Raw genomic sequence first — 26,232 nt, forward strand, 5'->3', positions numbered from 1 at the left:
AAAACAAACAAAAATGGACAAGATGAAAAATTTGCTAAAATTAATATATATATTTTTTGGTAAAGCTATTTCTATGAATATACAAATCAAATTCGCTTGCAAAATAGTAAATTAGTATTTATTTGATCGATTTAGGTGAATCTACGTTATGTGTCGCACCCCTAAGGCTATGTTCCACTAGCCTAAGTAACTTACCCTGTTCGAGTTGTTAGTTGTCAATAACTGCAAACACCATGATACAAGTTTATAGAATGTCGAACAATTTTGAAGGGATTTCATCGAACTCATGACATTTTAGATTGCTCTTATAGGGTTTGCCTATATTACTACAGTTTTGTGTATGTTCAATGACGTAATTATATCGGTGTTGCTTATATGCAGTCTTTCACGCATTCCTTTTAAGTTCCAGTTTTTTTATTCCTTATCCATAGAGCGTCTACTGGCAGTTATCGTTTCGAAATATTTGTTGTTGTACTTTCTAGAAGTTTCAACTAAAATGAAAAAGTAAGACGTGAAATATAAAAGTATTTTATATGAATATTCTGTGAATAATCTTCAAATGGCTTTGAAGGTCTGTTTTGAATAGTATCTTGACTTTTGAATGGCAAACACTGCACATTATAAAACTTACAAGTAAACTTTCTTACTTGTTCTATTAGCGTCTGTCTGTATTACGGATGACAAAAACTTGAGAAGCAATTTTGAGGCGGTTTATAATGGGAGACATTTGTAAGCAAAGGGCTACTGTAGATTAAATATGAAATAATAAGATATACAAAAATGCTAGTTTTTGCCCACATAAATTTTCCATCTAGCTTATGTTCTTCCATGTACTATCAATATTAATGCGAAATATTAAGATTAGATGTGTATGTCGATTAAGAGTGAAGAGGTAACAAACAAGCAAACAGATTATCTTTCTTTTGTGTTTTCAATGTTAGTCAGGTTAGGAATTTAGGATTAAAGTGAAGTTATCGCTGAACTTTGATACGTTTTGTCGAAAAAACACTGACCCAATTATTCATCCATTTATTTACGGAATGAACTATTAGAGGTAGTTAATAAGTATTATCTCGTGCGGTTTGCGGCTTATTCATACAAATTCAGCGAAACCGCTAAAATAAACTATTGTTTCTCGTTTAACAACAACTCTTTTTAAGCTAAATTTGTTTAGCCGCGACAACTGAATTTGAAACAATGAATAGTTCACATTACATACTTTTTAAATTTCAATAACCTAAATAAATCGTAACTTATGTTTCAGTTTATTTTATTAAGTCATTTATTAAAATTATATGGAATTCCGCTAATGTGATCAATTTGTTTCAATGACGTTGCACTTCCCACTCGGTGCAATAAATTTGAATATTTTGTAATAACAATACACTAACATTTTACGGTGCAACAATAGAAATGCGATCGAGCAAAAATTTCCGTGTCAACAATATTCATTCGTTCTCTTGCAAGACTCACTACCCCTATTTCTGATGACTGGTTTGACGATTGATCTAGTAATTTATAATTAAATTACATTATTATTTTATACCTCATTATTTTAATATTATTATATTACTCCACGATGGATAATTGGGTCGGATGATAGAGTAGAATAAATAAATTAAAGTTTCAAAAATGTGGTAAATGAACAATTCCTGGATGCGTCACACGTCGCCAGAGCTGTAGGGCGACCGGTCGGGGCGAAAGTCGGCATCGGCCACACTGGCGGACCGCCGCGCCACTACGCCACAGTCTCATCTAAGCCACAGCTATGCGCACATCCTCCCCATAATAGCCGAAATTTCACATTCGAATTCCCGAAACGCGCGCGACTTCGCGACGCGAAATTTTAATTTCGAACTCGCGAAACTTTAATTTCTTAAATTTTTCGAACTTTTTTCTTCTAATTTTAAAACTGTCGTGGAAAAGTTGCAGTTGGCGGCAAACGGTAAAGTTGTGTGTTGGTGTCTTAAAAGTGCGTTTAGACTTTGAGCTTCTTACATTTTTATTTGTGTTATTATAAATCGGTGTGCCGAAACAGTATGTTGGTGTGAAGTGTTATTTATTTTGTGCACCATTTCATTTGGATTTTTATTTGCTCCGGAATTTTGGTTGGTTTTTTTTTATACGACTTATTGCCATTTTTTATTTTGATCAATTATTTTTTTAATTTAATTAGTTGCTTGTAAATGTTTAGTATTAAGTGGGGTAATTTTTTTAAACCTGTACCTGAAATTAAGTTACCTAACAATGTTTATGTTACTTTAAAAACTATATATTTTTTAAATATTTCGATGAAGTCTAAATATTGAGTTGATAGATTAATTCCTGCACAATAATCGAACAAGTGATCTTTCGTCCAATCAATTCCGTCGTCAATCTAAGCGCTAACGGTGCGCGGCGGCACTTAGAAAATGTTTACTGCGCTGTAATGATTGATTTCTAATACTCTGCACGTAATAAAATTAATCTTTTAATCGTAAATTATGAATACGTGATGTCTATTGACATAGTTCGAAAGACTTTGTTGCAATTTCATAAATATACTTTTTAAAAGTTAAATCGATTCGGTGAAAATTGGCCATAAATATTGGTCCAACAAATTAAACGATTTTAAAGAATGTATTAGTTTTAGTGAAGTAAGTACTTAAAATAAAAAATAAAAACAATTATTTATTTTGGAATGTAGTTTGGTATGTGGTTATTTTGGCTATGGAAATCACAGCGGATTAAGATTTCGTAATTTTAATCGGTATGCATTATTTCATGTAGGTACTTATTTGTGTATTATGTTTTAATGATAAAATCTGAGAATAACTAGTTCGTAAAAGCAGGCTCACTTTAAGGAAAATACTGAATAATGTCAGTAAGTTACGGAGGCAAGTTAGAAAGTTAATTGGAACTTAATAATTGTAATTATAAACACTTTATTTTTTATAAATATACTAATAGAAGAAGGTGCAGTAGAACTACAGGTATATGCAATTAATGTTGGTAGTTAATAGTTCGATACGATGACAGCGACATAAAATCGAAGATATTATTAGAATCCGATGTACAATTAAAATAAAAATTAATGTGATTTTTCAGTTCGTATTTAAGTATGTATGTGTGATTAGAATTATGCAACTCAATTTTGAAACACGTATTCTTCAGTCGATTGAGCAGAAATTGAATATAGGAAAACGTTTAAAAATTATTCGGACATAAATTTTAAAAGATTTATTCGGACAAGTAAGTTATGTTTGGATGACAATTAAGGTTTGTGTTAAAAACATATTTTTTAAACATTATAAAACTTATTTATTAGACTTCTTAGACTTTGATAATTTTACATTCGTTTGTGAATATTAAGAATAAAAATTCTCTTACACCATTTTTGTTAGATTGGAATACTTTTCATGCATATTCGGTTCTTCAGATTATTTTGTTTAGTTAGATTTCGTAACCGGTGGTTCTGGAGCTTTCGACCGCTGTGGTCGTGCTGTCATTACGATCCGTAAATTTTCTTGAGGAAGGAATCATTTCCAAAATCAATCATTCATAAAATTTACATTACCACACTACAGATTAATTGTTTTAAAATAAAAAAAAATATAGTAAAAGTAATTTTCTTGTCTTTGTTAAAAATTTAAATACTGTAATGCGGCTTCAGCGGTCGAAACGCTCCGAGTACCGCCAGCCGAGTTACGAAGTTTTATTTATATACGGGAATAAAAAAATATATTTCGAAGCCAGCTACGAAAAACGGGTCTATAATTGCGCCTCAATTTCATAATTCTCTTGAAATTTGGTACTTACACTCGGTTGGGTTTGGTATGTTCTATATTATATCCTCATACCTATCCCTTTTTTTCTACATTCTGGCAAAACGGCAACACCAAGCAAAGGATGTTCGGATTCTTTAGAAATCGATAACTTACACTGTGACACTTGAATACAACACTTCCATAGCTGACACTATGTCACTCACCTATATTATCTACTTAACACATAGATATTAATTTCTAAAGCGAATTCCGTCTAACAGTTACTCAAAAGTAACATCGAGCGAGTAAACAGATTAATTCCAATTTGTGAACGATTTCGAAGTGAAGTAATCTCTAGACTCCCGTGATAATATTTATTTCAAACCGAGCCGCGGTGAAGTGCAGTTCGCTGCAGTTGTTTGATATCGGGCTCTTAGCGATACATGTACTGTACCTATTCATTTTATCATATTAAATATCTTTAAGAAATGTGAACATATATATTTATTATTTGGCGACCTTGGTGGCGCAGTGGTAAGGTTCTTGCCACTGAACCGAGAGGTCCCAGGTTCGATCCCCGGTCGGGTCATGATGGAAAATGATCTTTTTCTGATTGGCCCGGGTCTTGGATGTATTTATTATAAAATATTGTATCGTTGAGTTAGTATCCCTAACACAAGTCTCGAACTTACTTTGGGGCTAACTCAATCTGTGTGATTTGTCCTAATATATATATTTATATTTATTATTATTAAGAATTCAAGTGCGTTTGACTTCAATCTAACTTGGAATCTAGATGGGACGCGAAGAAGAGGTCTAGGTGCAACACATGAGCTGAAAATTACCTTCTTACCTTGAAAATCGCTAAATTGTATGATTAGATTTGATAATATACGCTTATTTAATATTTTAATATTGGAACTACAATATAATTCAATATATATTTATTTCGTAATAGATTGCTTTTCAGAAATACCTACATTGGATTTTTAAAAAATGTGTTTAGGTTCCGTATTTGATCAGGAAGTTTCTATCGATGACTGACCTTCTGTTTGATATTTTAAGTATATACATATGGATTTTAGTCAATTAAAAAATCATGACACTTCATTAATTTAATCTAACTGAAGCAGGGCTATAAATTACTAAATTTCAATGCGGAAAAATAATCTGGCACGTCTCAAACCCTGAAAATCTTTATAAGCTAAATCCATTATCCATTTTGGATCGTCTTCTTTGTAAGTCAGATAGACGGACGTAACATTTTATACATGTGGAATTGTGGAGACAGTCGTTTAGGACTTGCGTACTCAACATTTATCTATTTGCAGGGATGTCTCTTTCGGGTTTTTTGGTTGTATGTGTGTATGTCTTAAATATTTGTGGGTTATGTAAGTTTTATATTTAACTGGCTTTTGTTCTCGTCGTTGCATTAATGTCCCGCGGGATTAATTTTGTTTTCTGAGATGACGTATTACGTATTTGAAATTTCAAGAAGATTGGTTGAATACAAAATTTAAAAGAAAATCCAAATTATCAACCGCTGGTACACAGGTTTTACTTCCGTCAATGAGAAATACAATGATGTCAGAAAAAAATAACGTCAAATAGATAAAACAAAAGAACTAGCGAGAAAGACTATACGAGATGCTGTACGCTTTGTTTTTTCGTGAATGAAGTGAATTTGATGGTGCTGATAGATATCTACATATATCACAGTATATCCAAGATATATCTTAGCCTTAATCCACAATAAATGCGATGGTATTTGTCAGCATACCTATAGCAGTAACGTACTAGATGGCGTCATACAATACAATTTATCTGTAACAAAGTTTCCGTCTGCGACGTAAAGTTTCCATTTTCCGCAGTCGGCAACCCTGGCGCCGCAGACAAATGTTTTGATCGAACTTCCCCGGAACTATTCCCGGCTATTTTTAACCGTCGTTACGTTAAGTGTGCAAAGTTTGACACATTGTTTTGAGTCAGCCACGGTGGCGTTTTAACAATGACTGTTTTTGTCGCTTTAACCTGACGAAAAATATATTTTTTGTTATTTTCTTTTTACTCTCTATATCGTATTCGACACTTTGTATAGCTTTAATCATCCTAATTTGTCATTATATTTTTGACGACATCAAACTAGCGTGTTTCGGGTTTGTTTCTAGTGCCGTATTTCTGTGAGATATCACTCAAGAGCAAGTGTCATTTTGAATTGTAACAGTTAATTATTTCGACACGTTCTCAATTTTCGAAAAACAACAAACACAAAATTCGACAAAACATATTTTCAATTAACATCACATAACCTATTTCGATAATATATACCTAATTAGTGTTTTAGAGCAACGGTTGCATTTTTTATTTATCTAAAAACTACCTCTAGAATTGCCTCGTTAAAAGAAAGCCACGATTATCAAGGAATTAAGTGCCGAACACTAAGATTTTATCAAAGAAAACATATATGAGATTCTTATTCAAAACAAACAAATCCAAGAAAACCAACATTAGCTATTTCACTTTTATTGTTTAAGTAACACGCTACTAAAACCATAAAACTGATTTCAGCCATAAAATTTATTCCCGAAATTGATGTCGTTATAAATTTGAGTTAAAAATGTTTGCACAGATTCCAGTATTAAGCATGTTTGCACATATATCCTTGGAATGGTGTTATTGACTTAGAATAACTCGGAATAACAACCTCTGTGCACTCTGCGAATGCAACTTCCAACTCGGGGTATAAACAGACACACAGACTTGCATAATAACGCTTCAGACTCACGGGAAACGTGAAGCTGGAAATTTTGTTAAGTAAGACTTGGACAATTTCAATATTTTTGCAAAACTTGTGATGTTATCTCGATTCTTTCAATAATTTATTTTATTTCTCAAACCTGTTGTAGACAGGGGTTTGATAAAACTCAAAGTTAACTATATATATAGTTATTTCCTTCCAAAAATTTTAAGGATTTGAAGGTGGAAGTTTTGACATTCAGAAACAGTTCTCTCTCATCTTCGCATATTATCGGTACCGTTTGTTTGGGGCTGTGACGCCGCGAAACCTAGAAGATTGCTTGACGTCAATCCTCCTTGGGAACGCTATTGTTGCCCATCAGCTGCCTAAGCTATGTGTTCCTTAGTCGCCTCGTATGGCATCCACATGAGAATATGGAGTGGTCCAATTCTAGGAAGGAACCACACGCCACATCCATGACATCGAACAACTCTAATTGCTTTTACAAATTAGAAATTTTCACCTGAAGAAAGTGACCTCACATTTTATGTCTCATTACTATGATATATATAAGATATACTATGTATTTTGATGGTAAGTCCTCCGTAGTTCGATAATTCATAAGCGCGCCAGTTCAGTTAGGAATGTTAGGCTTAACGCATTGTGAAGACTCGATATTTATTACATTGAATTGACTGAATACTGCTAAACTAGTTAATGCTCGCGGCTTCCTTCGAGGAAATTTATGTAACCGGTCTGTGGTGAAGTTTATGGATTTTATTTATTTTCTTACTATTGTTGAATTTGTAAACGTGCAGTAATTTAAGGATTTACATAATAATTCTTTAAACAAAAGAAGAGTGACGTGAAGTCTTTTTATCTACTCTTTGACAAAATTGTTGTTTTAGATACTAAATTGGAACGCGCTATTTTTGCTGGAATAATTTCGTTATAAATATTTTTTAAAATAAAAATACCAATTGGCCTGAAAATTTATGTATTTTTATTTAGTTGCAATTAAATCAAAATCTGAAAATACTTTCGCTTACTAATAAATTGTAAATGTAACCTCGTTCGAATACGACTGTCATCGGATCGGGTCCACGATAGATTAGGATTTGAGCAGTTCTCGCGACTTGTGTGAGACAGTTTGTTCAATATTGTGACAGTTCCACTAAAATGCAGGAAGTCCCAGTTAGCGGTCAATCGTTATGGGGTTATGTACCTTATTTATTGTTTGTTTCCTCTTCGTGCCCGTTCTCAGTAATATTTGTATAAAATATATCGTGCAAAATTAAAATGAAAGTAAATTTTTGGTTCGACATCTAAAAATGTCAGCTCGTGGTGAGTGCTATTGTTAACACTGGTGAGATTGTATTCGCCTTAAGGCATCTATGGACCTTAAGGTCATAATGACACCGTGGTCGTTTTGATACAGGGGACATTTTGATATAGTGGACTGTATGAAGTATGTATGATTGTATGGACAAAATGATTCCATGGACGCTTTAATAATACGGAAGTTTAGTATAGTAGACTTTATGCGACTAAAGGACTTTTACGATTAACAGCAATTTTATTAACATTAATATTTTACTCGCTATATTAGAGATCCTTATATTTAGGAATGAACCGATGTAAATTATTTTTTGTAATAAATAAGTGTTAGCGAAAACTATGTATTTGATATACTTAGCTTTTTAAAGACCCAACTCAGTGCTAATCGTTTTTAAAAATGTTGTTTTCCAAGTTGCATAGTGCACTAACATATCAACAAGATTAGTAAGTAGTACAGTGCGACAACAAACACAAATTAAAAATACTACAGATAACCATTTTTCATTTGTGTTGTTCTGTGAAAAGCTATGCGGACTGCACTGTACTAGATTTAGAATCTTAAGCCAATCATTTTCGTTTGGAACAGAAATAGAAAAGAGAAGGATAAAATACTTAAAATGTAATTGTTCATCTTTCATCTGAGCGTTTTCAAGTTTGCTTCCCAGCCGTTGAGCATCGGCGAAATTATTTAATTGCATACTTCAATAATTTGTACTAAATGACTGCACGTGTTTACTATTAAACATATGTATGTAGTTCCCAAAAAATAATCTATAATTGAGCCAATACTTAGTTACTTTCCAACTAGACAAATCATATACTGTTTTCTAATGTCAATATAAAATTTATTTGAGAAATAAAAAAAAAAACAATACATCGCGTAATTGATAGAACTCTTAATTGCTGTTTGGTTATTTAAATACCTATGCATTTAAGTAATCTATCTGTGCTCTATTTTATCTGTGGCTCAAATTTCCGCGCTCTAGTACAAACTGTTCGTGAACTCTCTGATTTACGTTAGTCGGAAAATTCTCGAATAACTGAATGGATGGTTGTTTTCAGTATTCGCGACTTTACCTATAACAAGCATTTGGGAAAATGTTTACAGAAACTAGTTTTCCATTCGTTTTTTACTATATAATCACAAGTTGCAACAAATCACATTGCGGTATTGTTGTCGTCGCGTCACAGTGCTATGTTGTGATTGGCTTAATATCGTGAAAAGTGAATTGTGAATGTTATTAGGTCAACAAATTAAATATATAATACAATATAATCTAACTGAGTATATAAAAAGTAGGGCTTACTATCTACTAGTAATAACTCAAGAACGGCTGATCCGATTGACATGAAATTTGGTACACGTATAAAATATAACCTGGAACTGCTCACATGGTAATTTTTATCCCGAAGCGTTCCCACGGGAGCCCCGAGGCACAACATACTATAGATAGTTTTTTATACCGCAATAAAAATATGAGTGATATTATTTACCATTGTAATTATGTCCTCAAGTAATTACATTAGTAATTATATATTCAGTTGAAGAATTAGCCTTGTTACTTCCGTACACCAAGGCACAGATTAAATATTACTTGGACTAGTAAAGTATTGATACTTATCTAATTATAGTTTAGTGTTCTAGTATGTTCTTTATATAATTTTAGTTTAAATCAAGTTTTCGATAGTAGCGGCGTGTGGTTCCGCCCTAAAATAGTATCACTATTTCCTTCCGTAGATGTCGTTCAGCCTTGGCATCTGATAGGAAACAATAGCACTCCCAAGAGGCAGGTCGGTTATAAAATCATACACAAATCTTCAACATTTAATGGTTTTATTTGTTACTTTACCCTCGGGCTTCTGCGGCGTCACAGCCTAGAAAGAACCCACACGAAAAGATGAAAGATAAATATATAAAGTTTGCGATACTGCATTCTCATTTGTACATATCTTTCAAAAATAAAAACTAAGTATTTTTATGTGAATCTTTAAAACCAGTTTACATAGATCGTTTGTTGTGAGCCTCTAAATTTTTACAAAAGCTGTGCAAAATAATAAAGGAAATTTTCCGCGGACAATATTTATATAGCATTATTATTCGCGACCTTACCTTCAACATTATTGGAGGGTAATATGTGTCCTTTTGTTGAATCAATATCAACCTTGAAGCCTACTCGCTAATTAGACACCGCTATATAATATACTATGTCAAGTTTGTCATGAACGGATTTATTGATATTATTTTTATCATATTTACTGCGCAAGAGTTAGTCGTAAATATGTTTATTTACTTATTGGAAAATGGTACATACATGCTGCCCAAAATTTTCAAATTATACTATAGATTATTGACAGAGTTATTCTACACATGTGTTTGGCAATAGTTATGTAAAAATGCGTAAAGATAGTTTCAACAATGCGCGCGTGATACCCTAGTTGATGTAGCCGTCCATAGGCTGTGGTGACCACTTACCATCAGCCGGACCGTATGCCTTATGTCTGCATGGTAGTTTTATAAACTAATAGTTACTGTTATAGACCGTGTTATCACTGTTATATGTGACTATTGAAAAAAAAAACTAAAGTTGTTTATTTCTACAATGTCAAATTACCTAAAAATATCGTGAGTCATTTAAACTTAATGATTCAGTATTGATTCAAACTTATTTTTAATTCGGCTATAAAATGGACATAAAAGTTGCCACCCGCTGCTAATTTATAGAATTGCAAATTTAATTGACAAGTTTCTGAGTACTATTCTGAAATTAAAGTTACTTCACATTATGTGTAATTATATGGTAGGTACAAGTCAACAGAGAAATACTGGTGAATGGTAACTGTATTATTCTTATATGTAGTTGAATCTAAGTGAAGGGTGTGTATATTCATGAGACATATTGCAACATTTTTTTTAGCTTTTGCAGTTTACACGAAATACCAAATATATATAGGTAACGATAACGACAGACAGACAAACAGGCTAATATTTATAATTAGACAAAGTTATTAAATAATAAAGAATTCAAATCTGCGTTTATAATAATTATGAACTAAATGCCGAGTCATAAAAACATTTCCTTATTATTAAATAGATTATGCAACACAAAAAGGAATAAATAATTAAAAACCTACATGTCTCAGGTGCTCATGATTCGATTTACTCAAGCACGCAAAATGTACGCGATTTATTTCGTAAAATTGGAAATATTGTGAAACTCTTATCTAGAAATTTCTATAGAAGCAAGAATCTACTTTAATCACAAATTTCTCCCTTTTGGTCAGGAATTACAAATTCAAATTGATATACCTATTTTTACACATGTATTTGTATTTCGTTGACCGTCATTCCGTTCCGTTTTTTTTCTTCTGATTTTTCTGTTTGCGTCACTCAGTTTACAACATGGAAAACTTTAAATATCGCGTTATTTACGAGTTCCACCGTGACACGAAGGGTTAATCATGTGTATGGCGGTCTTGTGGCAAAAGAAAATACGGTGCGTTTTTGGTTCCAACGTTTTCGTTCTGGAAATTTCGACCTGCAGAACAAGCCCCGTGGACGGCTGGAGACCCTAGTTGATAATGAAGAATTGAAGGCTATTGTAGAAGCGGATCCATCGCAAACTACGTCCGAATTAGCTTCAGGCTTCGGTGTTAGTGATAAAACTATTTTTATCCACTTGAAGCAAATTAGTAAGATTAAGAAACTTGAAAGGTGGGTACCTCACGAATTGAATGAAGCAAACCGGCAAACGGTTGTCGACTGCTGGGTTACATTACTTGACGGGCATAATAATGAAGGGTTTTTAAATCAAATCATTACCTGTTATAAAAAGTGTATTCTCTACGATAATCGGAAACGCTCATCGCAATGGCTGGACCCTGCCCAGCCAGCCAAATCAAAAAAAGTTACTTGTAAGCGTTTGGTGGTCTAGTGCCGGTGTCGTTCATTATTAGACGTCTATTGTCAGCAATTGCAAGCTATGATGGAAAAGCTAGCTGCTAAACAACCGAGGCTGGTCAATCGCTCCATGCCACTGGTGTTTCACGACAACACTAGACTACACACTGCACAACAGATGGCTACCAAATTAGAGGAGCTTCAATTGGAATGTCTAAGACATCCACCGTACTCCCCGGACCTTGCTCTAACAGATTACATTTTTTTTCGAAATTTTGAGAACTTCTTCCAAGGGAAAAAATTCAACTCCGATAGGGCAGTCCAAACCGCCTTCAAAGATTTTATTGATTCCCGTCCGAATGGTTTTTTTTAGTAAATGGATCAATGAACTACCTATGAGATGGCAAAAGTGCATAGATAATAATGGTTCTTATTTTGATGAAATAAATATATTATATTAAAAAATATTCGACTTTTTGTTCCTCCTATATCAAAGGCCAATTTAATATGTCAGGATCTAATATTTTTTAAATTAAGAATATATAAAAAATATTAAAGTCGCCGTTTGGTTCAATCAATTACATGTTCATATATATATCATGTTCGATAATTGATCGTCTGACATCAAAAACATGTGCTTCATAATCATTGTCGGTCAAACAGTGGCATTTTGTTAAATTAGGCACATTATCGAAATTCTTTATTACACTAATTTATATTCAAGCCATTTAAACTATTAATTTGACGGTTTTACGATGTCGTATTCCGTGTCCTCTTTTATTCGATCACAATAGCATGATTTGATAGGAATTAATAAGGTATAAAAAATGGCACTACCTGTTTGTTTTTTTATAAGTATTTTTAATGGTTTGGAATTTATTAGTTATAGGATTGAAAAATAATCAAATATTTTGTATACAGTTGGTTTTACTTGTTGTTGACTACTGCAAAATGAGCAACATTGTAATAAGACGACCTATCGCCGGTTGACAGTAAGAGATCAATACAAGGGATATATCCACCGTTGTACCTTTCTTGTATTAATTTAAATCTAAGTACTTATTTTCGTACAATAAAGTTATTATATACAAGACATATTCAAATTATATACCAATTACTATCTAGAAACACATGTATTTACGTTTAGAAATGGTAACACAATATAACAGTACCACATTTTCCCAACATTACGTATGAAAGTTATCTACGCTCTCTCGTAGACCGCTACGCGTACTCGTAGAAGTAATCTTCGTAACCCTAATTGATCGACGTGGCGGAACGCTGTGCGCATAGATGGGTTTGCGACCAGTATTTTTTAAAAGCTTTTATATACTTAACTTGTATGTATGTATGTTAAGTACAAATCTTGCAAACTAAATTTGACCAACTTATCCTGATGTCCAATTAAATTTGCCAGACTGTTAAAATACTGGATGTAAATCCATCTCACCTTCCTATTCATACAATTTTTTGTATGAATAGGAAGGTGAGATGGATTTACGTAGCATACTTTAAGTTTAGGAATTACCATTGATTCCAAATTGCAATGGGACAATCATATTAATGGCCTGTCTAAAAAGTATAGTTCCGCGGCATTCGCAGTTAGGAGAATCAGACAACTGACGGACGTGGCGACTGCTAGATTAGTTTACTTTAGTTATTTTCATAGCTTAATGTCTTATGGGATACTACTTTGGGGGAGTGTTAGCACCATTAACACTATTTTCATTTTACAAAAAAGAGCAATCCGTGCTATATATGGTTTGAGGAGAATGGATTCCCTCAGAGATTTTTTAAAACATATTAATATTTTAACTTTACCCTCTCAATACATATTTGATAACATTATGCATGTCCGGAAAAATTTAAACTTATTTAAAAAATTTGGTGATTACACTGATAGAGGCTTATATAATAAAGATAAATTGTTTGTCCCCGGGCATCGGTTGGGCAAAGTTAGAACGTCTTTTGTTGGGAACTGTATCCGTTTTTATAATAAATTGTCTAAATGGATTCTTGATATGCCGGACAAACAATTTAGAAATTATATAAAAGAAGTACTTTGTAAAAAGGCATATTACAAGTCTGATGATTATGTGAACGACAATAATGTTTGGCCCAAGCATGGTGCAGTATCCTCATAACATATGTAATTGATTTATGACATTATTACGTACGTTTTGTACATTTAGCTTTTTATTATTATTTTTTTTGTGTGTGACAATTTTCAATAATTTTATTGGAAATACAACTTTTTTTTATTTCATTTATTCATTCAAATTTTGTCATTTTTAATAATGGTGTGAATTCGTCCTCCTAATTTTTACTATGTGTATAAGACCTATATTTGTTAATTGACGTCCTTGGAGGAAAGGCTGCGGTGAAGTTTATTGCGCCGTTGGATGTCGGCAGTAGACTTAGTTTAAGTAATTTTTTGACGTCAATAAGTGATGTATATCATCCTAAATTGAATAAAGAATTTTTTAATTTAAGCTGAATGATGTTTTATCTCGTCAAGTTAATGTTAAATATTGTAAAGTGCGATAGAGACAAAACATATTTTAGCTTAGAGTATACTTTAACTTTTTTATAAATAAGAGGGCCAGTCCCTTTACGCGATGGCACAAAGGCCACGCACGAATACATACGTTTGATTCATCACTTAGCGTCGGGGTGCCTTGTTGCATTTGTGGCTCAGCTAGGACGACCGGGTAACTTACAGTGTGGTCCACGCAAGCTTTGCTCAAACAAACATTAAACTTGTGGATAAGACGAATAGGTACTTTCATGTCAAAATTACGTTCCCCTCATAGATTACCATGTCAGGTTGGAAACTGTTCAGGCCGTAAGGCCTAGGTGGTCTAGCGGTAGTAAGAGCGAGATTCATTTTCGGGATTTATTACACGAATTTCCAAACAAAAATACACAATATTTTACTGTCGAAATGAAATTTGTAAATGTGATATATTCCACTCTCACGCAATTCGCGTATTTCCTGTTGAATTCTTGGCCATTGCCCGCTTACGAAAAATACCTTATTTGTGTTATTTACATATTACATGATTAACATAGGATAATAGGTCTTAATAAACAACTCATTGACAAAGTTTTACTCAATGTTTTCCCACGGACGTAAACTGAATAAGCAAAAACAATTCAAAAGCTTTGTAGCGGTGGTCGTTCCTCTTCTAGTTAAACAATTTTTGTGGTTTCAACTTGAAACCGAAGTCAGGTACTTGGGATCAGCACACAGGACCTTCAGCTTTATTTATGCACACTCAGACAGAAATCACCCTTTGCGTCGCCCGCTCGACGCATGGGAACCAAGAAACCATTCAAAATGATTTATTGTAAATGGTTTTCTACTTTGTTGGCTAAAATAATAACCCCTGCGCCGATCGCTGTTCTAAATTCGAAGTTTTATTGTTCCAGCATTCCTTTCGCTCGCCGATACTCACCTTCGAAAAAAAATTAATTTGCAAGCCTTTGTTGAACCATAAGGTGGTGTGATTGAATGAGTCAGCGATATGGCCATTAACTATGGAAAAGAAATACGATGTTTAATTAGCGCCGGCCTTTAGGCAAAACGTCAGTAAATGCGTCGAAATGAATGAGACATCGAGGATACAAATAAAAACGTTAAAAGCTTAGTGGAATTGCGGGTGGCTTTGTGTGCGTGCACAATTGAATAGCCTTCCGAGCGATTGACGCTCACTCCGGAGGTGTCAGGAGAATTAGTGGCCCATTATTGCTCTATAGAAAACGCTATGGTCAAGCAGAAAGCAGATAACAATAATTAGCTCGGACGCAACAAAAACTGACATAAATCCCGCATAATAAGTTCCGAGGAGTGCAAAAAAGCCAGTTTACCTGGACGATTGCTTTTTTGCGGAGTGACGGAGCGAGCGTGGCTCGATATAATAAACACCTCAATTCCTGGCAGGGCATTATTTAATGATTTTTCTGTTGTGATATTGCACAAATCCCGCTTGGCGTGTTTTTTCGTTCTTAACTTGCGAGAAAAATAAAAGTTTTTGTATGTCCTGGTAGCATTTAAACAAAAGGGACTGGGGTCGTGTGAAGGTGTGATTTATTTATGACTTTAAGAGCCTTCTCATGACCGACTTTGGGTGGTTCCTGCGCACCTGAGTTGGTCTTATATTTGTGTTATCAAATATTAACGTTTTGTTTCTTTTGTTGCAGGAACGATACGGGAATGATGTGTTTGAGCGGCACGTCCTTATTTCTCGATTGAACTGATAAGTTTTTGATAGAACCGCGTTTTAAAAACCGTGATACGAACAAAGATGCTGGGGTGTGCTCTAAGCAGAGTCGCCTCGGTCATCTGTAGCGTCAGCGCAATCAGTTTCAGCTCGGCTGATGACAGCCGGTGCTTAGATAAGTAGATTAAATCAGATTCGGCCAACCGTCAAAAACTTTGCAACTAGTCAAGACAACAGTTAGTTACCATAGCTCGCGAGCGATCTAGGAGCACTGCTAGAGCCACTGCGGTGGTATGCTTTATATTGTCTCTTGGATCGACTGTGCGCTGACTGGTCGCTACGTCACGTGGCTTCCCGGCGCACGACTTCAGTGCTGGATGCTACTAACTGTATACACGTAAGTACACTTTTTTTTCTATTTAGTATCAGAATCATAATGATTTATTCCTTGATTAATTTGTTGTCTGTACACAACATAATATTGTAAATATAAAACTTACAAATAGGAAACTAGGCGAGCACTTTATTTGATTGGTTTTGATTAGTTTTTGTACATGCTTTTCATACAGCTTTTACGGTCATTTTATTCGTATATGTCAATAAATCGACCAGAAATTAACGGCATTTCAATTTAAATTATTAAAATTTAAGTAGTGCTTTGAATGAGTGTGATTTAGCTACCTTCTTAATTATTATTTAAAGTGAAGTTATGACACTTTGATAATATCCTAAATAATCATTAGACATTAAAATAAATTAAATTACGGTAAACGTATGGGTCGTTTTTTAAACTTTAATTTATAATCATATGTTACGGTACTTCTCAGTTTCGGTTAATTTTATTACAATGTTTGGTGATGCTTTTCACTTCAAATGGATATATCCAATATATATTGGATAATATTAAATCAGATTTATAAATTTAATGATATTAAGCGGTAGGAATCCCAAGGATCCATTGTTTATATGACGGAAGTTTCAATAATTTATTATGTGTAATCATTTATTTTTTATAATTTTAATTGAAATATAATTATTAAATGTTATACAACGAGAATAGCTATAAAATTATTGGATTAATACATTCATTAGGAATATTGAGCTAGTAAATCGTCAATATAATTACTTAAGAGTCTTTTCTGTAAGTCAATAATAGTGAGAGCAATTTCATAACTTTTGAAAACATATTAACGTTACGAAGTATTGAGAAGATAAATGTGGTTATTCAATTTCGAAATAAAATTAAATTTCGAACACAAATTTTGGTATTGTAAATATAACTTTAGCCCGCTCTGGTGAAAAATTGGCCCTGACACGTTTTTTCAACGCCCAAGCTGCCTAGCAATTATATACTTACTTGTATCTGTTACAAGTTTGTTTTGTATCTGTTACAACATTTTCCACCCCTTTCCTAAATTCTGTGTGGACGTTACGGCAATCCTTACGTCTGATTTTCACAAAAACAGCGCAATCATTCGTGTGAATGAGGACTCAAGTAAGTTGCTTTTTGAGAGCATGACCCTTTCCACTTCATGCTCATCAATGACATCAATGTAAAGGGCATAAATGTCAACATTTCCGTTAAATTCTTCGAGTGGCCAGGGAGTGGTCCCATCCGATTTACGACTAAGTTTTCGTTACTCGTTTCTGTGCATTCGTCTTTGGCTTTGTGCGCAAAAACTCGCCGTCTATTTGTTGACTGCTGTATTTTGTGAATAGGGAAAATACATAAAACATGAAAATAGCTTAACTAAAAGTCAATAGCCAAAGTATTATTTATTGACTTTTTGAAGTGAACTTTTTATTTATTAAATTATATACCTAATCTTTCCTTTTGAATCACTTTATCTATTAAGAAAACCCCGCATCAAATTCAGTAATTTTCAAGCTCTAAACATACATACAGACAGGGTGAAGCGACTTTATTTTATACTATGTAATGATATGACAGTAATGTAGAAGTGTTGATTTGTATAGATAAATGTGATGGAAGTGAAGCTACAAAACAAAGTATATATGTATATGAGAGATATTAGAACTATTTTAATTAAATTCGTTCACTTGGTTCCGCCATATTGATAAAATATAAATTAAACTAGAAGATATCGAAACACCCATAAATTTTCATCGACAGATTAGAGTAAGTGCTTCCAGATAATGGCTGATAATAGGTTCGTTGACACACGAGTTTACTGTGTTTCATAGAAATTGGGCTACTTTTTCTTAACTCTTTATTTATTAGATCATAGCAAACAGAAGCTTTTACGAATATATAAATATAAATAAATAAATATATTAGTACAAATCACACAGATTGAACTAGCCCCAAAGTAAGTTCGAGACTTGTGTTATGGGATACTAACTCAACGATACTATATTTTATAACATATACATATATAGATAAACAACCAAGACCCGGGCCAATCAGAAAAAGATCATTTTCCATCATGACCCGACCGGGGTTCGAACCCGGGACCTCTCGGTTCAGAGGCAAGCACTTTACCACTGCGCCACCGAGGTCGTCAAAAATAAAGGAAAAGGTAAAAAGAAGAAGCCTGATAGAGACGAAGAGCGCCGTTTCAAAAAAAGGAAAATGAAATAGAACGAATAAAAAGACCTCTAAGATTATTATGATTTATTATCGTTCTTGAACCGAATGTGTGAGCCATTCTTGCACGTTCAATAACAGTCTTGGCGAACGTGTAGTTAGATCTTTGGTCGTCATTGTTTGGAATGAATTACACACAGCGACTTCCAGCGGGGCAGTTTGCCTTCATTACACATATCCTAACTTCCTAAATAATATTGTAATTGTGAAAGTAAGTTTGTTACCACTTCACGCTTTATCTTCTCAACCAATTTTCTTAAAAAGGACATAGGGTACCTTTCATCCCGGAAAAATAACTGTTCCCGTGCGAAATTTATGTGGGCAAAGCCGCATGAAAGAGCTGGAAAGCTAATAAATGTGACGTTTTTTCTTTAACTGGCATAAAATGGTGGTCTTTTAACATTGAGGCTATTGGAATTGTTTGAAAACTGCAGCAACTGACTGTAGAGGTGAAACGAGAGGAGAGACATCGTGTTTGCCCTTTGCACTCTTTTGTAGGAGAAAAAAAGAATAACCAAATTGGATTTGGCAACGATATGAGATATTTGCTCAGTCAGTTTGGTGTAAAACTAACGACGATGTGTTAAATTGACGGGAATGTCAATTTATTTGATGTTAAACACACAATTGTTACTAAGTTTTTAATTTGAAAATTATACTGTGTTGATAACTTATTCAACATGATTTGTTGTATGTGTATAAACTATTTGTACCTATGTAAGCTAAGTGATTTATAATAAGCAAAGAAAATTACTATAACACTAATATGTGATTTCTAGCAACCCCAAAGAATGGCGGAATGATTAATCCTTCCGTGTATATTATAAAACACACCTCTTTCGCGTCTGTCTCTCTGTTCGCGATAAACTCAAAATTACTGCACGGGTCTTCATGCGGTTTTTACCAATAGATAGTGTGATTCCGGATGGGGTACTCCTCTAAATTATACATCATTTATTATGTTTTTACCCGAGCGAAGTACATACTCCGACTGTTACACAACATACTGTTACATAATCCGAGAGCCTTGTACTTTGCACTTATATCTATTTAAAAGTAACAGCTATGTCTATCGCATCTATTTTCTTGTTGGACAAATTTCATCCACTATTTACAGCATAGAAAAATATTTCAATCAATCAATGATTGAAACATTTTTGGATGTGTAAAAGATTTTTATTATAGTAAAATTTGTATGTATATTATAACAATAAAATGAATGTGTCAAAAAATGTTTACAAATATTACGTTTACATATGCAATGTCATTACGTACTGCATTAATGCATAACGTTTGACGGTTCCATGCAATAATGACACGTCTATAGTAAGAGTAACATTAGTTCGAGAATCGCATGCAAAACCTAGTTTTTTACCCGTCACATAAATATATGAGATAATATTGACTAAGTTTTATTTGGATAGATAATACAGAAAATAAATTCCCGCGATTGGTATATATAATTGAATACTTAGTTGTCCATTTTTCTGAGAGCGAAGGTAAAAACATAGAATATGCTGCTTCTTCTTCCCTTACAAATTATAAAAATCAATCAAGGGACATCGGTTAAAATAAGCATTCTTCTCTAGCAACTCCCGTCACTGTTTCTGATTCTCTATAAGTACCAGCCATTGCTTGCTAATTAGCTTGCTATAAAACTAAACTTGGCCTTCAAGTTTCACGACTTTTGATTTTGTATACCCCGTAAAGGATGAAGACGTGATACCTTTTTTATATTATAAAAAGGCATATGTCCAGCAATGAACTTCTTGTGACTGAGATGATGATGCAAAATAATTTATAATAACCAACTATGCTAACTATAGGTCTACTTGGTCTCCAAACAAAAACAGTGGCGTGTGGGCAGTTATATTGTTTGGATCAGATTCAGAGATGAACTCGTGTTACTATGTGTTACAACACGTCTAGACGTCGAATGGTAGACATTTTTTATTTCAGAGTCTGTGGGTGGCAAGATTAAAGACCTATTCACACTTGCACTAGTTCCTAATACATCAGTGAGACAGTACTTTATCTTCATGAAAATCGTGACAGTGATTTCACACTAATGCTTTTAGTCAAGGATGCGTGCGTGCCAATGGTCTGATAACCAGGAATGCCGACGACGGTGCGAAGTGGAGAAGTAATAGTAGGATAGCGGACCCAGGCTCTAACACTCAACGGCTGAGGAAGAAACGGGGAGCACGCTCAGATGCGAGAGATTTCCTCCTAATAACTGCTGTTTTTTGTTTTAATTTTTTTGGGCATATGTATTTTTCTTGTAAATATTTTAACAGAATTTTGCATATTTAGTTTGCTCCCTATTTGAACATTATAGGTTATTGTATTGTACACCTTAAATCAATCATAATAACATTAATATTATATATGTGTTTGCGTGTCGCACGGATGCTGTGAGTCATTATTTTGGCCGAATATAAATATATTTCAAATTCATTTGACTCGGTGAATCATTCGGTTTTTTAAAAATATTAGTAACAAAAATAGAGATATATTTTTTTAAATCTTCATATAATTGAAATGGAAGAAGATTTATATTTTTTAAAATATTAATTACTTAAAAATTTTCTAAAACATTCAAATTATATTAAGCGACGAAATTATGTTTACAGTTTACTAAAACCGTTTTAGAGAGAATGTAATCCATTTAGATCATCATTTGTATGTTTAGACATGGATGTAGGCGAAGAAAAAAATCCAATCTCATGAATAATAAAATCAGATCGCCAAATGATATAGATCTTTTCCGCTAAATGCCATTGACACTGGAACTTCTATGTAAAACGTGTATCACACGTGCCGTTCAAATATGGAGGGCAATTATAAACATGAAGGCCAGGCACTATTCGGCAGATTTTGGTTAAATAAGTTGAATTGAGCTAGCATTTTAATAGACAACGATATTATTTGTTAAATAAGAATCCCGAACAGCGTGTGAAGCGGAGGAGAAATAGAGAATGGACCCTGGGTTTGTTAGCGGCAGAAACAACCGGGAAAGCGCTCATATAGAAGATAACGATATAACAAATTTCGATTAAAACAAAAAAGTCGAATAAACTAATAATAACGGCCCCACACTTGTAATTATTGAGAATGATTTCCTTAAAAGATCGAAAATATATGTAGTCGATATCTCCACTGAATACGTGAGTGACATGTATTTTTTTAAAATAATAATATATAGAGTAATTTTAAACTACCGTCCGTGAACATCTTTGCAATGGGCACGCAGTTACAAGTAATAAAATTCACAACGTTTAAAGTTAAATAAATAAATAAATATATTAGGACAAATCACACAGATTGAGCTACTCGTAGCTCCGAAGTAAGTTCGAGACTTGTGTTATGGGATACTAACTCAACGATACTATATTTTATAACAAATACATATATAGATAAACATCCAAGACCCGGGCCAATCAGAAAAAGATCATTTTCCATCTTGATCCGACCGGGGATCGAACCCGGGACCTCTCGTTTCAGTGGCAAGAACCTTACCACTGCGCCACCGAGGTCGTCAAAAATTACAGTTCATATTGAAATATAATTATTAAAACTGTTAATGCTAAACACTTACCTAACAAGAAGAAGGTCTAGGAAAATGCAATTACTAATAATTTTCTTTAGACACATTAATAGCCACTTTAGATCGAGATGAAAACACCCAATATCAAGAACTTCACCTTAAGTATCTTCAATAGAATACGTTAGAGTGTCACCATGTCTCTCCAATACATTAGTATTGGAGAGCCATAGTGACACTCTAACGTTACATTTTAGTTAACGTTATCCAGCTATTAAGCTGGATGGAGTTTTCTTTACTGATTGTAATCAAAGACGTTTGTGGTACACCCGTTAGATCCATACAGTCAACCGCATGTCAAGTTAATAATAGTGGCGAATTTAGAATGTATCTGGATTATTTAATGTGCTTTGAACATTACGGTATTTTTTCAATATTATCTTTCGTGTTTTATTGTTTTTTTATTATTATTATTATTAAATGTGGTGTATTTAATTTACCTCTACACTCTTCAGGTACTCATAGGGTAGCTAATCGGATTTTGGACTACAAAATTAAAGTCTAGATAGAAATCACAGACTATGTAGTAAAAAAATAGCTAATATAGCACAAAAATCGATGTTTGAACTAGAGACTTGTAATCATTGTTCAATAAATATATATTTTAATAATCGGTTTCGAACGGGGTTATTTATATATGCATAATTTTTCGGAAATAAATTGTTTAAGTAACGGTGGAAACTGCATAAAAATCCGTGTGTGGTTTAAAAGAAAAAGCTTAGTAACATACAGACGCGGAGTGCTATTTTGTATTATGTGCTATTTAGTGATTTTGTACATAAAATGTAAAATACAAATTAAGTTTCCAGAATGACCACTTTTCAAAAGATCTAAAGAATTGTCACGAATAAAATGGCGATAGTAGAAAGCCGACAAAGTTTCTCAATCTCGTAGTCTTTATAGTCTTCACATAGAGAAAGCATTGCTTTAAATTAATTGCTTACTTTTATTTTATAATAGGTACTGGGAATTTTCGAATACAGTTTGTCTCATGTTCTCTCTCCCTTATCGAAGCATTTTCTCCACTTTCTTCATTGAGCATCAGAAGCCAAGGACCGCTTTTCTATTTTTTCTTCTCAACTTCGATCTTCGACATTTTGTCCTCGGTTCTATTTCAAATTTTACTCTATACGAGTAGTACCAAAATTAATTCGCGATCGCGATATAACACACACCCCTTTAAATTTTACATTTTTACACTACATAATGACATTTATTAAAAAAAGAACTTAAGATTACCGTTTTGTTATGAAAACACGCGCGGAATTTATAATTAAACTAGCAGCCATCTAATACCGAGTACCTATACAGTCAACAGTACATAAACTTACCAAAATTTATTGCAAGAAAGCCTCTATTAGCAACGCATAGAGGACTTCACAGCAACTTAACATCCACATGGCTGTACTATTGAAATTCATAATGGACTTCTTAATTGTAGTGCTAATGTATATAATTATGATTTGTTTGGTCTAACATGGCCCGTGGGTGGAAAGTTTCCTTTATCACACCTCTGGGCGTCTGGGTGTTAACAATGCAAGGATTTTGCCCACCAGTGGGACTTGAAATGCCAGACAGACAATGAGGGTAATGAACGTAGGTACGTGTGAAATGTGATATGTTAATATATAGAAAGTGAGTAGAATGAATAATTTGATTAAGGTGTGAAAAAACCTTAATACAATTTAGTTAAGTCCCATTTATTATATGTATCGACTAACATAAAAATGAATTGAAATGCCCGAAGTTTATAAAAGAGAATGAAGAAATAAAAATGCTAAAGAATACATTACAATGTCATGCTTCAATAGCGTTCCAGTCATAACACAGTTTGAATCAAAAATGTAATCAGGTAACCCATATATCAACATTTTGTACTTAAAAATACACAAGCAATACATCAAAGCTTAGTTTTTAAAAAAATCAGTCTTTCTCGTCCCAAATAAAGCCTCCCACGCACGAATCGGAGTAAAAGTCGCTTTCCTAACGCAATTGTTAATTTATACAGTTCATTTTGTAGTATTCTTAACTGTATAGACATACGGGTGGGTATTCTGTGAAAGGTGAAAATAATACCCGACTGCACCTATAGTTTGACAACTTAACAAAGAGCACTCCAGTTGCCTCCGTACATAATTTATGCGGTACGGTAGGTTTTGTAGCATTACTTTTCTATTTGTAACCTCATAATAACAATTACAAATATTTTTGAATGAACATTTGTCATATGTGTTCAATGCTCAGCATACGAGTATGTTTCATTCCTTTTCATTATAGAACATACTAGCAGCCCGTCTCGGCTTCGTTTGTTTGAATACATAATAAATTATATATCTAAACCTTATTCAGGAATCACATTATCTATTGGTGAAAACACACAGACAGACGTGGCAGAGGATTTTGTTTTACAATATGTATGTAAGGATACAGTCTAACCAGACTGCTCAAGACAGAACCTTGAGGTATAAAACTTATAATATGTAGGCATGTAAGGATACAATTATCTTCAAAATTATCGTAAACTAAAAAGTGATGTGTCTCATAATATAAAAAAAATTTGTTCCATTTTTAAATCCAGTCAATCAAATTAATTCTTTATTAAGCAGCCCTTAGCAACTGAAATATATTCAAAGTGGTTTAATGACTGCAGCGGGGTAAATCTGGGGTTCGATGTGCTGGCGCGAGCAAGCCCATTTAGTCCGACCTAATTTCCCTATTAGCCACTAAAATAGCGCTACTCAATTGTGTGGAAACTCTATGAAAATACACTTTAACCTCTATACAATAATCCCGTTAAATATAGTTGCGGCTTTTTGTTTGTTAATTCAAAATACTTGTAGTATACTGAATTTATGGTGAAGAATTCTTTGCGTGAGAGTAGGAGACGATGAAAAAATCGTAGCGCGTCGCGTCCTAGAGTAGTACCACTGCAAATCCACCCATGGATGTTGTACGAGGCGACTAAGGGAAACAAGCTTTAACAATAGTATCCCCAAAGATGGTTGACGTCAGACATGCAGCTAGTTGTAAAAGCAATGGTATTAAGCTTTATAGTATTAAAGCAATTGTAAAAGCAATGGTTGATTTTTTACGCCAACCTTGGGCGTCGGGACGTCACACTCCGAATGTAACCGGAATAACGCAAGGATGAGAGAGAGATGGAGAAAAAATCTACAGGAATTTTACACTCCAGTTGAATCATCAGCTAATGTGTGTATTTATATAAAAATTTATTAAGAGAAAACTTTTTTGGACAAATGAGAGAAATTTCGAGGGTATGACTTGGAGGGAATGAATTGATGATGATTGTTTTTAAATGAGCAATTACGTTTAGACTAATTACGTCACCTGATTTCTACTTCCCCACACGAGTAGCAACTTCCTGGAACTACAGATAAAAAAATCAATAGATTTTAACCCTCCAATGGCTTCCTCGAGCACGTGAGGGGTCCACCTGACCCCGAAACTTGGGGTCGAAACCGGATCCGCGCTAATTAATTTACAGTCACGTATTCGTATAAAGACATGTTTGATTCGTATGTAAATTTTAGGGTCACTACAGACGGGTCAAAGGAATAAGATTAGATAAAATAAAAATAAAAGAATTTGTCATCATCATGATCTGCCGTTTTGTCGGCTGCGCATTGACCTTCCTTATAGATGGATAAGAAGTATGGCACATGATATGGTCCACCACGCGAGCTCAATCCAACTTGGCGGGTATTAACGACTGCAAATACTGGACCAACAACTTAACGTGCCTTCTGTAACGCCTAGGGACTTGAAATAACACTTTTAAAAAGTTACATAGATAAAAAATCATAAACCAGACTGATCAAGGTGGAACCTTGAGGTGCACCGTTCCACCACAGTCGTGGTAGACCTATAAATGATACGTGTAGAAAATTAGTAATGTTAGACAGAAAAGAAACCACATGGTTAAAAGAAATAGTAGTACAATAGTAATATTTTCGTGACGAGATTAAAATGTATTGAAGCTTGTTACATATATAGCCCTCTAGTCATTTATCACGTCTGTGCTGACCCTTAGGACTTCAAGGATGGTTCCGAGAAATGG

General features: G+C 33.8%; 1 protein-coding gene across 2 annotated transcripts in view; it reads left to right on the top strand.

The window, feature by feature from the left end:
* The first annotated feature begins 1,673 nt into the window (after positions 1–1,673).
* LOC128671858 (uncharacterized) overlaps positions 1,674–26,232 on the top strand; it is a 97,573-nt gene continuing 73,014 nt past the window's right edge. Inside the window, exons 1-2 of one of the 2 annotated variants that reach the window (XM_053748668.2) lie at positions 1,674–2,108; positions 15,923–16,339. In XM_053748668.2, the coding sequence (XP_053604643.1) occupies positions 16,236–16,339 (104 nt within the window). In that variant the 5' untranslated portion in view covers positions 1,674–2,108; positions 15,923–16,235. The remainder of the gene's footprint in view (positions 2,109–15,922; positions 16,340–26,232) is intronic. The other variant, XM_053748667.2, reaches the window with a different exon arrangement.

Source organism: Plodia interpunctella, chromosome 8, assembly GCF_027563975.2.
Source record: "Plodia interpunctella isolate USDA-ARS_2022_Savannah chromosome 8, ilPloInte3.2, whole genome shotgun sequence".
Taxonomy (NCBI): domain Eukaryota; kingdom Metazoa; phylum Arthropoda; class Insecta; order Lepidoptera; family Pyralidae; genus Plodia; species Plodia interpunctella.